This window comes from Anoplopoma fimbria, chromosome 23 (genome assembly GCF_027596085.1).
Source record: "Anoplopoma fimbria isolate UVic2021 breed Golden Eagle Sablefish chromosome 23, Afim_UVic_2022, whole genome shotgun sequence".
Classification (NCBI taxonomy): domain Eukaryota; kingdom Metazoa; phylum Chordata; class Actinopteri; order Perciformes; family Anoplopomatidae; genus Anoplopoma; species Anoplopoma fimbria.
This window is the reverse complement of record NC_072471.1, coordinates 13,164,352-13,182,476: the sequence shown is the minus strand read 5'-3', so window position 1 is coordinate 13,182,476 and position 18,125 is coordinate 13,164,352. Positions and strand designations below refer to the sequence as shown.

General features: G+C 42.3%; 1 protein-coding gene across 1 annotated transcript; it reads right to left on the bottom strand.

The window, feature by feature from the left end:
* Nucleotides 1-12,835: 12,835 nt before the first annotated feature.
* On the bottom strand, nt 12,836-17,650 carry pim3 (Pim-3 proto-oncogene, serine/threonine kinase). Its single transcript, XM_054624435.1, has 6 exons — nt 16,938-17,650; nt 16,669-16,778; nt 16,457-16,507; nt 15,849-16,212; nt 14,838-15,014; nt 12,836-14,396 (listed from the first exon to the last, which is right to left on the bottom strand). The coding sequence occupies exons 1-6, from the start codon at nt 17,023-17,025 to the stop codon at nt 14,194-14,196; spliced, it is 993 nt and encodes a 330-aa protein (XP_054480410.1). The 5' UTR covers nt 17,026-17,650; the 3' UTR covers nt 12,836-14,193.
* Between the last annotated feature and the right edge of the window lie 475 nt (nt 17,651-18,125).

The window sequence follows — 18,125 nt, the reverse complement described above, 5'->3', positions numbered from 1 at the left end:
GAGAAAAGCAAACATGTGCATGAATGAACTGAAAATCAAACACAGTGCACGGTTGTAGGGAAAAGTGGCATTCATATCCACCATACTTGAATTAGTTTTTTGTTATTTTTGGGCACACACTGAACTCAGTGACGTGATGCTGTCGACATGCAGGACTCTGAAGTCTGAAATCTAGCATGAAAGCAAGTGGAGCAGAAACAAACCTCCGCTGTGAGCGTCAAACCACTCGCTTAAAGCACTCTCTTAACCGCTAAGCTAATGGGCTGTTTGCTTTCTCGTCTACCTAAAAAAATATAAAAATAAAAGTTCTGGGAGTGTCCATGTCCTTGACAGCATCATCATTTGTTAATGAACAAAGTGTCCTGGGACCTTTGCCATCCACCTGAACACCCACATGAGTATCTCCTTCTGGTTGGCTTCCAGTTTTCTTGTGTTTGTGTTCTTTTTTTTCTATCCTGTTTGGCAGAGAAGAGCAAGGTGGTTTGCAGAAAGTTATTTTGAGTTCATGTGCTCTCACTCGAACTCCAAACGAAATGCAAGGATCACATCCAGGGGCTGTATCGATCCACTCACTTTTACTTCATTGTGTGCTGAAAATCTTCTAGATTTAAGACGAGAATCCTTTCTAAATATCCATTTTAGGAAAGAAATACAAGTTTAATACCATTATCCTGTAAACACACCATTTGTGCATCGTTCAAATTATAGCTGGACTATATTTTCTGTGTCGAAACTCTTTTATGTGCCATATAACTTTTCGAAAACAGCAAGGTTGCAGAAAGAGGAAGAAAGTAGGCCGTAATCAGTGGCCTCGCTGCTCAACCGTAGCTCCACTTCTCTGTTGTGTGTTATGTCACTGGGTGTGACCTAGTTTTGTTCGCACAGCATCTGAGTTCCCTGCTGCAGGTTATACTTCATTGCACTCACTGGCTCCGTATAAAACTGAGGTGTTTGCTACCCGGCTCGGCTTCCTGTGGTACCCCGTGTTGCAGGAAAAGAGCCTGTGGGAATTTGTGCTTGGCTGCCTTTTGTTTTATAAGACAACCTCTACCTTTACTCCTTCACACACGCAAGTTCTGATAACAGGGCGTACACTGTGGAGAGGCAACACGCTACTTTGTCTCAACTAAGTCAAACATTTGTCTTTGCCGTCCTAAACTTTACATGTCATGCTAGGCCTAAATCCTTCATCGCACAGGAAAAAATCTTCTGTCGCACGGACAGGCTTTTAAAAGTCTGACAAAATACATTAAACATAGCAGAATCTCTTTCCACTTCTTTGATTTGTTCAGCAACTTAAATAGATGTGTTGCTGGGCCCATTGCAAGCTGTCTTTGAAGCTAGCTAGCTACATTCACAAAAAAAAAGGCAACAGAAAAATAGTGACTGTTGTAAGTTGATTGGTGAGTCAGACGATAAGCTATAACTACCCTTAAACACGTAAAGTTAACTGCTTCTTATAACCACTACCACAGAGTGCCATTCCTGAAAATTACACAGTTTTTAAGGCTACATTTAGTAGGCAGGTAGAGTGAGTTGCATTATGGGTATTGCATGATCCAACATTTTGGAACTAGAGCCATAGAAGGGACTAAAACTCAAGATATCAGGACCTCTTGTTTTAATCTGTTTTAAGCCAATACGAGCTATTTTTTATTACATATTTGACAGAGCTCAACGAGTAAACCCAGATACATGTTATAGTTACTTTTTAAATAGCTGAGTCATTGTATTGTACTGCAAGTCCTCAATACTAGTTAATATTAAATCCTGGGTATTTCCATTTACCCTTTACCATCCTAGGTACTAAATGTGAAGCTGTGCATGTAGCAAACAGCATGTACTTGTCTGTGCATTTGCTTGTGAGTGTGTGTGTGTGTGTGTGTGTGTGTGTGTGTGTGTGTGTGTGTGTGTGTGTGTGTGTGTGTGTGTGTGTGTGTGTGTGTGTGTACATATTTGTGCCTTCATGTACAAGTTTGTATCTGGTGTCCTGTTACGGGAGTGGAGCAGCACCAGGGGAGAGAGCCTTTTGGGAACAATAGTGGCTTATTATTGGGAATCCCTTGTTTCCCCTCTCTCGGAACTGGCTGTCCTAGTTGTAACACGATCACTGTGACAACCGTGGCCATCGCCGTGGTTACAGAGCTACAGGTAAACAAGGGGGAGGAGGAGTGAAAAGGAGTCGAGGTAAAGCAGGTGGATGAGGAAGAGGATGACAAGGAGGAATAGAAGACTTGGACAAGTAAACACAAGAGACAAGAATAAACTTGTTTGCAGAAGAAGGAGAAAGGAAAGGAAAGGAGAAAGAGAGGAAAAGATGGAGGGCAAGGAGTAAAAAAAGAGTATAGGATGCACAAGAAGAGGGAAAAGAGGAGGACAGAGAGGGAAGGGTGAGGTGACCCACAACCAGAGAGGAGTAGAATCAGGTAAACAGGATAGAAACAGGCTGGCACTGCAATGGGGTCACAGTGTTCCAGAGCTGTTCCATGAGGAGCTGCTTAATTTACTGGGAGGAAGCGAGTCTGATGTTGACATGCAAAAAAAAATAAAAGCTGAGTCACACCTTGAGTGAACACAGCCACCTTGAATAAAGCAGGAAGGACAAACCGTTGTGGCAACCTGTTGATGGCAACAGAGATCTGTACAGTTCTGACAGTAGTAATTAAAAAAAACCATTTCATTCAAAATGCTTGGGGAAAACTTGCTTCAGATATTTATTACTCACTATCAAAAGGCATTTTAGAATTTAGTTAATTTTTAACACTCATATTGTCTATTAAGTTTGTTTTATTTGAAATTTACAGTTGACAAGGAATGCGGTCATTTTGAAGTAAATATTTTCTTGCCCAAAGATATTAGAGAAAGAAAACCAATTCTAGACAGGTTTACGTTGATTTAACATTTATATTACCCAATAATCCAGTGCAACACAGGACGTTAAATCAGTGGTATCAGTTAGGGCCAGAGAGAGAGAGAGAGAGAGAGAGAAAGAGAGAGAGAGCTCCCTGAAGCATGGACCAGTAGTGGAGCGGTGACACAACCATCTAGAAACATGGGCCTCAGCTAACTGGGTCATAACCACACACACACACTGCTACAATGAGTTTTCTCTTCCCATAACCCCACAGAAGGAGTGATACTCTTTCCCAGACTTCTTTCCCGGCTGTCTTTTCAGATCTTTCCTCTAAAATATTACATTTGAAGGGTTAATTTGCCTCTTAAAAGCCATTCATCAATGCTCTTCTAAACATAATGTAATTTAAGGCGTTATGAAGACGACAAACTCTTTAGTTTACAAGGCTGCCAACACACTTGCATTATAAAATAATGTGGTGCATCTCGCCTATATGCCAGATCATGTTGTTCTGGGTTTTAATGCAGCCAGGGACACTTTTTGCAGCACCAAGAAGGTTGTGGGTTTGAACCCCAACAGGGCCCAATTTAGTATGTTTGCATGGTTCTCTCACCATGTATTTTGGTATTTTGTATTAGTCTAAATTGCTTGCATCAGATAGTGTTTGTATGCTTCCAACAAAGTGCTTGTTCAATTTATGAAATCCATTCTCTCCACACCTTTCCGATGTTGGAATTTGGAAATTTTGAGTTGCTTTCGGAAACTGACTTTAACCTTTACACGGATTTTGCAGCATGATTCTCACTAAGTAAATTATGGTCCCATTAAGAGTAAAATAGAACATAAAGCAGGAAGTTCGGCTATCTTTTGATTTACACGTCACCACGACATTGTCTGGGAGTTGTCTGTGTTATCATCTTACAACTTTAACCCTTTCACAGTGTGTTTTAAATTCATAAAAGTTTATTGCAACACTCAAGTTGCCTAAAATTACTAAGCTCCACCCTATCATGTTAATTCTGATTCCAAAAACCAAGACGGCAACAGCCAAAAACCAAGATGGCGACTGCCAAAAAAACATGATGGCGAGAGACTGTAGTGCTCAAACCAATGGGTCATGTCAAGGTGACTATGTCCACTTCTTATTTACAGTCTATGTAGTGATGCTCCAACCAGAATCTATGTGATTATGTCAACTGAACGGTGGAGTTAGTTATCAGGTTGCTATCAGTCATAATGACAGGATGTCTTTTTTAAATAGTAAATGTCTCTCCAAGTCATCGAGACAATCTTTAGTTGGTTATTACAGGCGTCATCCAAAGCGCTCAGTTTCATTTCTCAGCATGTTCACTTCTTAGAAAGGGAAACAACGCCCATAATTCTCTCCTCTCATCTCCCACTGATTCCCAGGATCCTCCCAAGCCCTTCATTCTCAGGCCGGACGAGTGGTGAAAGTGCAGCCCTGATGGTTCACCTACTGAATGTGGCTGAGTGCGAGGCCTGGAGGAGGGGCAGTGTTTTCCCCACACAGTGGTAGTTTTCTCTCGTCTCCGTGCAGCTCCCATACATTCCTGGTAGTATGAGGGGAGCTAAGCTCAGCCCCAAGTGGTTGTTACATACCTGCGGCAACCATGCACCCTTTAATCATCATCCTCGAGGAGACTCGCCAGCTTTTGTGACAGTCCTGAATGGGAGGCTGAGTGCCCTGCCATTCTCACAGCTTGTAATCGAAGCCCTGCTTATGTAAACTGTGTCTGTCTGCCGCGTAGTGATATTTACACAGTTGAAATAAAAGGGAAGTAGATTTGTTTTTATTGCTTTGATATAACCATTTTTGTGTGTGCTGCTCTTCTGATTGTTTGTCTTAACAGAGACAGTCTGGGCCCCAGAAGTAGGTCATAGAAGAATGAGTCTTATTTTGCAGGAATTTAAAATGTTAAATTACTGTCTTGTCTTGTCAAAGCTTTCAAATTCACTGTTGAGGTGGTGCAGGAAAAAAAACATCTGCTTGAAGGTAAGAAATACATTTAGCTTGATTGTAGTATGCGAGAGTTTTGAGTCATAACAAAAATACTTCATGCAGTGTAGGTCTCAACAAACTGGACGTCTCTTTCTGTAATCCATGAGTGGGAGTGATTCCTGTAAGTCTCCTTCTGTCTCCTGCCGTCCTACAATTATATGTAATGTGCAAGGGATCACTGATAGGGACCAACCCACAGAACATAGAGCCCAACTCTGTAGTTCCTCTCAGCTCCACAGAGCATTTTAGAGTCTTTCAGCTTGTTGTTTTGGGTTTACGACCCTGCAACTTTGCTTATTTTGGTCAGTCTCACAGTGCTCATCAACCTCATCTCCAGATTTAAGCAACTGTTTTCAATAAAAAAAAATGTTAAAGCTCTGATCGAGTGAATGTGACCCACAGGTCCAACACCAAACCCCGAACAGAAACAGTTAGCAACTAGCTACTGAACAAAGTAGAACATTTTAAAACTACGGGGACAGATATTTCCCTTTATGAGCTGTTGGGAAACGTTGGATTGCCAATAATACAACTCCAAATGAATGATAATGGTGCGCCGTGTCTGCGGGATGTATAATTGGGAAACTGATTGCTAACGTGTTCCCCATAGCTTTATACAATGATACAGCTTTGTTCTGCTACAGCCAGTGGCCAAATTATCAATTTCTGTTTTAACTGTAAGCATGTCCTGCGTTGTCATCTAATATTACAATAAGCGGGTACCTGTTCTGTTGGCACGGTTGAGGATGAAAACATAATGCATCATAGTCAAACAAGAAACTAGAATCAAGGTTGTCAAACTGCTGCCAAATATTAGAATTTGCAGCAATCAAAGGCAGTTATGCCACTTTGTACTGGAATACAATAGTCCTTGCAGTCCCATTTCAGCCTTTTCAAATTGATTAAAGTCTTTTTTTGGCTCCAAAAAACTCACAAATTTTTCTCTTGCAATACAATTGGTTTGCATCCAAACTAGTGTGATATGTGTAAAAAATAAAAATACAATTTGCATCATTAAATCTTGTATTTTTTCCTGGCTGATGAACACTATCTATAGCTCTGAGTACACATAGATATCAGGCACATGACTTCTGTAGAAGTAAAATTGAACTGTTCTGAATGAGATGTTAGTTAAAAAAGGTCCAATGAAACTCTTAAACTTAAACTATTGATTAAAGCAGCTTTACACAATGCTTAGAAATGCTAAATTCCAGTTTTGCACTTCTCTAGATCCCTCCTGAACTGTAAAACCCCTTGTGTCCTCAGTGCCCAGGGCAAAGAACCCAAACCAAGAGCTGACACCAGGATCCACAAAGGAGCAAAAAGACACCTTAGAGTAAAGTCACTCATCCATTTTTCACACTTCTACAGATCTGTGCTCTCTCCGCCAATTAATTTTTGGACTTTACTTCAAAGGAACGCTTGAGATCCGAGGTCCTGTAACAAAACCTGACTGACAGGGAGTCCTGTGGCGCTCTCAACCATGAGAACACTCAGTCGTTCCATCTCCTCACCTGTTTATTATAAGGGCACAGGGGGTTGGAGCCTATCCCACCATGCATTGTGCCAAAAGGAAACCCTCTGGTCCGGTCACTACCCATCGCTGGGCTCTCTTTTCGTTCCGCTGCACTTGACCTGGATGTCTTTTGGGTTGTGGGATGGAAACCTGAGCACCAAGTGAAAGGTTGAAACTGGGACAACATATCAGTGTCATTGTGTGAAAACTGACTAAATCCAGTTGGAATGGTTGTCATGTTTACACTCCAGTATTTTTTCTCAGTGCATCAAACTTTAACATTGTTGAACTTGTTAAACCGTCTCAAAGCTCTTTAAATGATCTAAGGTGAACACAAATGAACAACGGAGCGTGTAGATCAGCCAAATCAGTGAAGGTAGTAGTGCGATGCTTAATAAGTTATGGAGGTGTTGTTGGTCCAAGCCAAAAGAAAGTAAAGCAGGGTGGATGTAATCTGAAGAAAGGGAAAGACAGAGTGAACACATGGGCCAGCTTTTATAGCTTGAAGGCCCAGGTGAGCTTGGTCAGCTGACGAGCCTCCCATGCCAATTGACTGCTGAGGTTAGACAGGACATTAGTTATGCAGGAATTTGGTGGTAAACCAAAGAGTGTTGGACAACTTAAAATACTAACCTGATGATGGTGCTTTATGGTGAGTTAAGCAATCTGCAAAGCTATTGCATTTATTGTGATATTGGTGGAAAGAATAGTTGTCAGACATTTTGCTAAAACTACAACCTCATTGTGGCATGTGAAGAAACGTCCAGTCACCAAAGAGGTAATTTTCTAGGGACCATATACATTGTCCATCCATTTAGTAGCTGTAGAGATATTTCACAAGATAAGACCGGTTGGTGGCCGTAGAGGAAAATTCAAGGGATCCCCAAAGTTATTATAATACATTGTCAGGGAACCATGACTGAACAAACTGTTACAGCAATCCATCCAACAGTTGTTAAGATATTAAAACACAATATTAACTGGCATGACAGGAACCTCAGATTTTCAGCCCTTGACTTGAAGATGGACCCTGTGTAAAAATGTAGTTCTAATATCTTTACCACATAGCAAATTCAGGGCCAGGGGGTACTCCAGCATATATCAATATTTTCATAAACAACATGTGAAACATGCAGATGGGGCTTGTAGAATTATTTCATATTAGAATATCCTAAAGGGAAAAATACAGAAAAATGGTTCAATGATACTTCAGAATATTGCTTTCATCGTGAGAAAAACACTTCTTAGAAACTGTCATTATAACGAGAAATGTTTTTCTTGTTATACCATGAAACACTCATATCATATCTTTTTGGTTAATTCCCTGTAACGGTACATGTTTCTCATAGCAACAATATCAATGGGAAACTAAGAAAGAACAACAACCTGCTGCTGTACTACAGGAGATATTACAGGAGTATTTGGACAAATATTTACACACCATACTGTTGTCATAATTCAGGAGGAACAGATAACAGCCACAGGGCAAACCAGGCTACAGGTCAATTGTGCCTTTGATCACATTACAAGCTTTAAAAAGACTGTAATGTTTAAGATCTATATCTCTCTCTCTCTGCCGACATACTCTCACACCCTTTTATCCCCTCTAATCCTCCCTTTCGTCTCATATTCCTCACACTTTTTGTTTTTCCCTTCTCATCTCTGCCTTCCAGACCACTTTTCTGCCTCTAACACACACTCATAATAAGACATGATGGACAAATTGTTCTGACTCTGGACTATTAGGCTTTTGCAGTCGCCTGGGTTCACCTGCTGAGCTGTGCTGTTGCTGATGTTGTTGTTCAGGAGCTTGGCAACAGCGATCAAGGCTTTGTAGCCATGTTTCTATCTAATCTCAGTGATCTGTGTGTGTGTGTGTGTGTGTGTGTGTGTGTGTGTGTGTGTGTGTGTGTGTGTGTGTGTGTGTGTGTGTGTGTGTGTGTGTGTGTGTGTGTGTGTGTGTGTGTGTGTGTGTGTGGTGGGTGTGTCATGTCCCAGTACAACTGTGTATATGTTTGCCTGTCCGGTGTCTCTGCATGCTTCTTTCTAAGTACCCTAAAACCGACTCTACCCTTATGTTTACAGTGTGTCCTGTCGATTCAGAACAATGAGTTCCTTCACGGTTCTCAGTGACGGCAGCAGGTTCCCACCAGACGAGCAGCCAGGTAGCTTACTCCTCTCTGGCAGCGGCACAGTGTTTAATGAACGCTGAGCCAGACCAGTGGAAAGTCCCTGTGGAGGCTCCGCTCTGGGTAACAGAGAGCAGGAGGCCTCCGGAGTGGGCATCCTGCAACCCTGAGGGCTGCAACAAGGACGCATACACAACACAAGAGCGTAAACATTGTTTTAGGAAAAGAACACAAGCAAGGTATTCCTATTTTCTACTGCATGTTAACTGTACATTTTTGATGTTTCAACACATCAAAAAAACGGTTGACATTTATGTAAATAACATTTTTATTACCGTTTCAAGCCAGTCAAAATGAAGCCATTATGTTGGAATCCACCATATTAAAAACCCTGTTATATATATGCAGTTACAACACAGCTAACAAGACACATCCTGCTTCTTTAGCTGATAAAAAGATACTATACGATCCTATTTTAAGATACTTCAAGCAACTACACAAAGTAAATGAAAAACAGATTCAAGGCATGATACATTATTTTTTTATATACCATGAAAACCTCTAATATAATTAAATGTTTACTCTTGAACAACACTAAATAAAACAATAAACCAATCAGTACACTTGACTCTTATTCATAGTTTAGTTCCAGATCAATGTTTATCTGCAAATCTGCAAAAGGATCATAAAACAGCTGTCTTTTTTTTCTCCATTACTCCATTCCCCAGCAGTTTAAGTGAATTGTTGCAACCTAAGGTCCAGTAAACTGACCAGGTGAGTCCACGTCACAGCTGTGATGTACTCATTTCATGTGTTTACTCTGTTTGTGTACTGATGGAGAGGAGACAGACAGACTGGAATATATGTCAATATGTATTTGTTACCTTCAGTGTATGTTTGTGTGAGAGCGTTCACAGACTCGAGCACAGAGACATCCAGAACTACAACCTGAGCGAGTACACCCACATGAACGTACATGCACAAATTCAACAGCATGCACTTATGCAAACTCATGCATATCAATGTCCTTATTCAAAGGGTCAGATGCGTTGGAGACACACACACACACACACACACACACAGAAGTTGTGTGAAGTGTAGTATCACTGGTGGTGTGATCTCTCTCTCTTCGTCTCCTTGTCTTGGTGCTGGCGCCTGTGCTGCCTGTGTGGGTGCCACCCACCCACCCATCTGTGCCCATCGGGGGCCCCTTCAGCCCCAGAGTCCATCTGGCATCTTCCTCTGTGTCTGTCAAGTTGTCACCTCTGACGGCCACCACCGACAGCCTTAACGTGCCAGCACTTTAGTTCAGAGACTACGGAGTAGCGAGAGAGGAGAGCTCTGTACCGTAACTTCAACTGAGGGGTTTTACATCAGAAATGTACATACTTAACATACACAATCACAATTCATAACTCCCCCTCCTTCAAATTAACCACCTCCAACAGAATTTTACACAAAAACTCTTTCTTTACACCTCCAACTTGCCACCTAACCAGAACAGTCTAGCACCACTGATGCTTGTTTCACAGATCCACATTTTATAGAGGCTGCATAATTATGCTGTGACTGGATGTTAGTTAAAGAAAAAGTTTTATTTATTGGAAATACACTTGTTACACTTCTTACCAAGAGTTGGATGAGAAGATTGATGCCGCCAAAGACTCTATAACCAAGATGACTCATTGCAAGCGCCCCTAAATAGTTTAAAATGGTTTACACTTCTTGTCTCCTAAGTGGGCGTGGTCATGAATAGATGGATGAAAGGGTTATATTTGCAAAATGTGTTTATACCTCTTTTATGCTTACGTTAGATATTTACACAGGTAGCCATGTAAGATTTAAACAAATAAAAATACAAAGTGTTAATTAATGAGTTAAATAAAATGCAGAGGGATTTAACTTGTTTTTTTACAGGGAGGCTAGCTTTTCTTTTTCTTTTTGTGCATACATGATAGCGATTCCTTTAAATGTTATATTTTGCTCCACAAGTTATCATTTTATAAGTTACAAAATTACAATTACAAAAAGTTACCAGTGAGGTGAAATATTAATGATAGTAAAATGAACGCCACTTCTTTCAATACGTTACCTCACTGGATCATCTATATTTAAGATATGCTGATGGATTTAAAGTAAAGCTGTGTTCTTTGAAATGTTTTAGACACAAATGATTCCCTAAACTCACACCATTTGATCTTTTAATAGATCACTACAAAGCAGTGGGATCTTCATGGAGTCGAACTAAGTGTCACTGATGGATGCTATTAAACAGCCTGTGGGATTACACTTCAACTGAAAGAGACAACAGTGTGGCATATGCCCCGCTACATTTAATGGGGATTTCACGGTGAGAGAGGATGAGACCTCGCTATAGTCTTCACTCTGAGCAGAAGGAACTCTGATGAAGACAAGTTGCCGGTCATTTGCATGTTAAGAAGCCTGGAGACACAAAGACAATGGAGGATTACCAGGGACGCATATAGAAACACAGCTGCTAACGTATCGGGTCTGACACCAGCCATCATTTATAGCTCTGTGTTTTATTACAGGGTGGGGCAGGGGTGCTTGTAAGAAATTAAGTTTTAAATTGATTAAAAGAGGATATAGTATTTCTACATTTCCTAACTGAAAGCGGAGTGATCCCAGTTCAATCATTGCCAAACAACGAATTGTCTTTTTGTATGAACAGGCTGTTTCCGGTCTTTATGCTAAGCTAAGCTAACTGGCTGCTCACTCCAGATACATATCTACTGCACAGATAAGAGAGTGGTGACGATCATCTCCTGGAACTTCATACAAAAAAATAAAATAAGTGTATTGACAAATGTCCAGCTGTTCCTTTAAAGCAAAATTTCCGCTCTCAATATACATTCACATAAATGAACACTTTTGCCTAAGAGATGGCATTCATTTTCTCTGAAATGGAGTTGGAATAAAGCTATATTTTCAATTCAAACTCCTCTAGAACACAGTCAGAGTAATCCTGGATGGCTGCTTTAGAAGTCTTAACTTGCCTGCTCAATATATCAAGATGAATATTCCGAAGGGCAATTAAGAAAATTAAGTCTACTCCTTTTTTCCCAAGCAGATAAATCAATCTCTTCATCAAGAATTATGTCCCTTCGAAGATTTAAGGACCAGCTGTCTTATGAAGTCCTCAAGTGTGCATATGTCTCTACTCGAGTGGAATTGGAAGCAGCCAATAGAGTATAATTTAACATGTGTAGCTGTCTAGATGAGCAATTGATATAACTTTTGTTAAACAAAAGTGTAGTTCTAATGAGTGGTTTAGGCTACACGTAATTATGATCTTTACAGAAGGAATTAATAGCAATTGTTTCAACTATTTCAGGAGATAATGACCCTGACTCACCAGAGGAGGCAGCACTTCCCCAGAAAAAAACAAGCAAACACCCCTCTCACTCCTGCTTCATGGAAACCCCTCAAACACCAAACAGTGTATACACATGTACAAACACACCAATGTCAGCAGCCTGTTACTCGTACAGCCTTACTGCATCCAGTAGCAGAATGAGTTATGTTATTGAGCTGTTGTTAAGTCAAGCAAGAGGCTAAAAATAGTATGCCTCCGTCATGCCAGCATCGTTCTCTCTCCTCCCCCCCTTGAGACACATCTGTCTCTTATTAGCCCTGTGGTCACTGCGGCTTGTCATCCAGCTAATGGCTCCTCCGTTTCTCCTCAGTCATGTCACGTGCTACAATGTAGTTATTTCTATAGGCAGTGTAAACGAACCAAGTGCTATATTGGACATGTGTATTAGCCTCCGGAGGGAAGGCTGTTGAGAAGAGGGATATTGGCAGGGGTTTCCTTAACGTGTGTGCAAGGTGTTAAGGCCTAAGGTGTTATTTACAACCTGTTAGGCCTATGTATGGCACGTTATCGCTAAGATCTGAGGTAAACACTCTTTCCAGCATGAATCTTAAGAATCTAGTATGTTGAATTTACCAAATGTCGAGGATTAAGACTTGTGCAGCTACAACACATCATTTGCAGTAATGAGCGAGACACCAGACTTATTTCTGTACATAAAAATGGGAGTTTAATTGAAAGTTTTGTATCAAAAAATAGCAATATCCATCCTTCACAGCCACAAGTCACACAGCTGAACTGAAAGGTCTCCAATATGAGGCCATGTGACAACTACGAAAGCTGTCCCACTCGTTGTTTAGCTTTCCGTTGAACTCAAAATGAACCTTGACAGTACAGAAACCAGGTGGATTTCTCTGATAATTAGCCATTCAATATTACCAAAAGACTTTGTGTAAAGTAGTTAAATAACATTCAAATGCTCTTTTCAAATTTAAGTAAACTTGTTTTATTCTGCTTTACATCGACAACTGCTTCAGTGCATCCTCCACATCTCAAAAAAAAAAAAAAAAAAAACATGTCAAAATGTAAAAATAAGTTATAGGAATGCAAACCAAAGGCCAAGTAGGATATGCAAAATTTAGAGGGGATTTTAAGCATAGACAATAAATAAATAAATAGCCACAGAGTGTGGAATGTCTACATGTTTACAAATAAATTAAATGCAAACGGGGAGGAAAAATAATGTACACACACAAAAAGAAGAAAAAAAAACAAAACAGGCTGTACAATATTTGTTGAAAAAAATAAAATACATAATTGAGTCCATGAATATTGCATTGATTGTGCATTTCACACCCCAAACCCTGACGGAGACCAGGGGCGGGGGCCATGTAGTGTCAAGCAGTGAGATGGCTGGAGGCAAAAAGAAAAAGTCAAGAGGGCCAAACACCCCGCAACAGGCACGGGGGGGAGGAAGTGGGGGACAAAAAGGTGGGTAGGTGTGTGTGTTGACATTTTGTAGACATTCAGAAAAGACAGGATCCAGTTTCCAAACACCTGTTCAGGCTATAGAGTGAGTGAGCAGCGTTAAAGAGAGCGACACAGAGTTGAGTCAAGTGTTTTTCAAGTATTCCATTGTTAGGAAGAGCCCCCACCTCCTTCCCTCCGAACTAATGCTATCTTAGCCTCTTGGCTTGGGGCTGGTTGACTTACAGTGATGGAGAGGACGGAGGGGGAAAAAAACACAGCCTAACCCCCTCTTCTTCCATCACAGCACAGTCTACCAAGCCACCAGGCCATGGGCAAATCCCCCAAAAAACAGAGTTGTTGATGAAAGCCCCCTCCCCCCCGAGAAAAGCAGCTTTCCAAAAAAAGGCACTACAAAATCAAAAATTAAAACATTTAAATAAAAAGGTTTTCTCCAAGCTCTATGAGAGCAGCCATGTCTGAATAGGAGGGCCTTGCCAGCTGCATATACCAGCCTAGTAACAAAACGAGTAACATAAAGTTAAAAAGGGGGGGGTAAATAAATAGTGCTGGTAAGACCGTCCAAACAGAAAAATGTTCCCTATTAGGAAACGAGTATAATTAACCGAAAAGGGGATAAAAAAGGGAATGGGGTAAAATAAGATAAGGAAGAACAAATAGTAATAAATTAGAAAATTCCCTACAAAAGAGGAAAAGTAAAGTACATTTTGTCTCGCCGGACCAGCTGTGACAAGCACCCAGCTGCTGATGGGCCAGTTGGGCTACAGGCGACCAGCCTTGAGTCCACGTCCACCCCCTCCATCGGAACACATTCCCTCCCCAGAAAGTCTTTTCAGTCCGTCAGAGCCGTCCTCAGAGGCTCTCTTTGCTCGAGCTTGTGCTTGACGAAGAGTCTGTGTCGATGGTCCTGAGGCGGATCTCGCCGGCCGCCGGCTCCTCTTGTGACTTGGGTGACTCGGTTGTCGCCCTCATCCAGGGGTGGTCGCAAATCTGCTCCAGGGTTGGCCGGTCCGAGGGTCGCAGGGCCAGGCACCATTTGATCAACTGCTGGCAATCTGGAGGAGGAGGAGGAAGAGGAGGAGTCAGAAACAATGTAAGGATAAGAGGATCTGAAATGTAATGTTCTGTTATGTGGCTGCATGTGAGTCAGTTTGTATGGATCTACAACATCCTAGTGTGTGGGCGGCACGTACGGCCAAAAGAATGAGAGCACGCATCCTTTTAACTTCCCTTGGGTAACCAGTGTTGTTACACAAAGTGCACCAGGGGAAATCATAGCAGCTAAAATCTCAATTTTAGTCATTAATCATAAATCATAAATCTCTTTGCCAGCCATTTCAGAAGGTAATCCATTATGGTTGTGAGGCATTACTCTGATGTAAATTTATCCATAATATAGTCAAACTAAGAGGATGATTCGGGGCTGTACCGGTTGCTGTGGCTAGAGGGCAACAGCGTCAACCTGTGTGTAATGTGCATCGTTGTGGTTGACTTACCGGCTGAAACCCTCCTCCTGAAGTACAGCCTCCCTCTGAGGATCTCCTCGTCCTGCTCAAAGGGGATGTCTCCACACACCATGTCGTACAGCAGCACGCCTAGCGACCACACCGTCGCCGAGCGACCATGGTATCTATGGAAGCGGATCCACTCTGGTGGGCTGTACACTCTTGTACCTAAAAAAAAAAGAGAAAAAGAAAAATGGGGATGTGAGTGATGAGCATGTTTGTTGTGAAATATAGTATGAACCAGTGAAAAGGAGTTATTTCATAAGTTGGATGTAATATTGTAAGAATCTAGAGGGCACCAGTGCTTAAAATATGGGAACAGCAGAGAAACTGAATAAACCCCCCCAAAAAAAGAAAAATAATTAATGTGTCTGTGTCTAAAATGGCTGAGTCATAGCACAAATGCTTTCCATCTTCCTTTAGCCACAAAACACAAACTGGGTGACCTGCCTGCGTCTCCTCCCTCCCCCTCCCTCCCTCCCTTTCCTTTCCTCCCCCTCCCTCCTGGAGGGAGGAACTTGGATACCAAACAAAAAAAAAAAAAAAAAAGGCAATGTGAGCCCATCACGTGAACCTCCGACTCGGGTTTCACAACAAACAGATGTTACGTGGCACTGACCTAATACCCACAAAAAAAAACAACTATAACTGTTACTCAACCTTTACTAACAAACGGAAACATAAAAAAAAGGACACTCCAACTCACAGGACGAGGATGAATCAGAGATAAAGATAATAAAAAAAAATAAAGATTATCAAACTGTGAGTCATATCTGTGGATCCATAACATGATATAAAAACATTGGAGCTTTTCATTTGGGCAGCATCGATTCACATCATGATGAACCGGGAGACCCTCGGCGAGGAAAACCCTCCACCCAAAACAGACCACTGCGTCACAGCCCCGTGAACGCCTCCGTGTCTGAATATAGCCAAACACAACCCACCGCCAGAGTACGCACCGTATCACAGCTATTAACGGAGGAGGAGGAGGAGGCTTACCGTCGAAATCGGTGTAGACGGTGTCCTTGAGAATGGCCCCCGAGCCAAAGTCAATAAGCTTGAGTTCCCCGGTGCGCAGATCCACCAGCAGGTTCTCGTCTTTGATGTCCCTGTGCACCACGCCGCAGCTGTAGCAGTGTCTGACGGCCTCCAGCACCTGGCAGAAGAAGCCCCGGGCCGTGTCCTCGTCCAGGGCGCCCTTCTCGGTGATGAAGTCAAAGAGGTCCTTCACCAGCTCCGGCCTCTCCATGACGATCAGCCAGCCGTCAGCTCGCTCGTAATAGTCCAGCAATTTGATAACTCCGCGAAACGAGGAGCTGACCTTCTTCAGCAGCAGGATCTCCAAAGGCACCATGGACCCGTTCTGCAATAGGATTTATTATTATTATTATTATTATTATTATTATTAAAAAAGCTTGGGATAAAGCATAGCCAGTCTTTCTTTAACACCACCCTTATCCCCACCCAGCAGCAGCATGCGGGGGGGTGGGGGTGGAGGAACCAAAACAAACCACACACACACACACACACACACACACACACACACACACACACACACACACACACACACACACACACACACACACAGTTTGGGGATGACTACTTACATTTGTGCCCCACTCGGTCACCCTCTCCTTTGCCACATGTTTCACAGCAACCTGAAACACAATAAAAATACAAATAAATCAGTAAGCAAATGCTTCAAATATTGTGAAAAGTCTCAGTGTCGCCCGGCTTTCATGGCGGCACATGTAACATCACATGTAACATCACATGTAACATCACAACACAGACTCCGGTCCCCCGGTTGTCTCCTTACCGGAGCCCCATCGGAGATCCGGCTGCCGGCGTACACTGTCCCAAATCCTCCGCTCCCCAGCACGGATCCCACCTGGTAAACCTTCTCGAAAGGCTCTTTTTCCGCTTTAACTGCAGGTAGAAGTGAGGAATGTCAAGATTAAAAAAAGGAGGAATTATCTCCACAGCCACCCTCAGGTCAGGTTGCTCCATAGCAAATATACCATTCTTAATTCTTCTTTTTTTCCAGCTGTTTTTCTTAAATTCAGTCATAATGTAAGGAGAACTTACCCGGCTGAAGCTGTATCTTCACTGGTAGATGGTCCATACTTGAAGGGTTGCAAATGTGCGAAAATGAACCAAACTTTGACAACAACATATTCACGCTGAAAAATCCGGTGTAGACGATCCCTGGTCACTCGTTGACGACCAATTCAGGGGATTGAGGCGCAGTGTGCACGGTGGTCAAGCGGGTAATGTATCCAAGTCCAGCAGTGCGCCAACTCCGCCGCACCGCACCCGTCAAAGTCGTCTCTCCGTGAAGTCGTTCACCGTCTTGCCCGAAAAACCGGCATGAAATAGGACCTCTGAGATAAACCAAAACACTCCTCTGAAGAAATAAAAACCCCGACCACTCCGTACGGTAACCGTGTCGACGGTACAGTGAGTTTAAAGGGCCTCCGCAGTGTGTTGTTATCCCGGAGAGTGGCCGCTGTCTGAGCTTTGGCGCGGTCTCCCTGAGCCAATATTTTGACGCGCAGTGTGATGGAGATATCCCTCCGCTGCCCAATACAAGTCGACACGTTCGCTTAATTTGTGCGCAAATATGCCACTTTTCACTCCATACGCATTTGTGTGAAATCACTTGGGACGTATTGTAATTGTATCACACTTTTATTCGGAAATGTAATCCAAATAATGCTTTACACCGCGCACTACTTTCTCATAGTACTAGACGCCCATGGATCCCTTGTCTGGAAGCTTTGAGGTGTGCTCGCAATCACTCTGAGACGACGACCAATTGGATTTCGTATATAAATACCGTGTTTCGTATCTGGACCAATCCGGGAAAAGTTGTTATAATGAAGCAGGCATTTGATTTGAGCGCACGTGGCGGCAATTCTGAGTTGCTTCTCCCTCCTCCTCCCTCCCTCCTCCCTCCTCCTCCTCTCCTCCTCCTCCTCCTCCTCCTCCTCCTCCCTCTCCTCCGCAGCTCTGCAGTGAGACACAGACAGAGAGTTTATGTTTGGAGGGGAAAGTTCACTCTGTACTGTCATTCACCACAAACTACTGATTGCCTCTTTCACGTTGTTTGCAGTTTTGAAGTGTGAACCTTAACCCCCAGTGTTTTTTTTATTTACCTTTTGTTTACCTTAAATATAATATTGCTCTCAGAAAGGAAGCATAACAATGAGTTACAGACAAGCAACAATATGAGCAAAATGTACCAAAATCAGACTTAAAAAGAAATGTAATAGT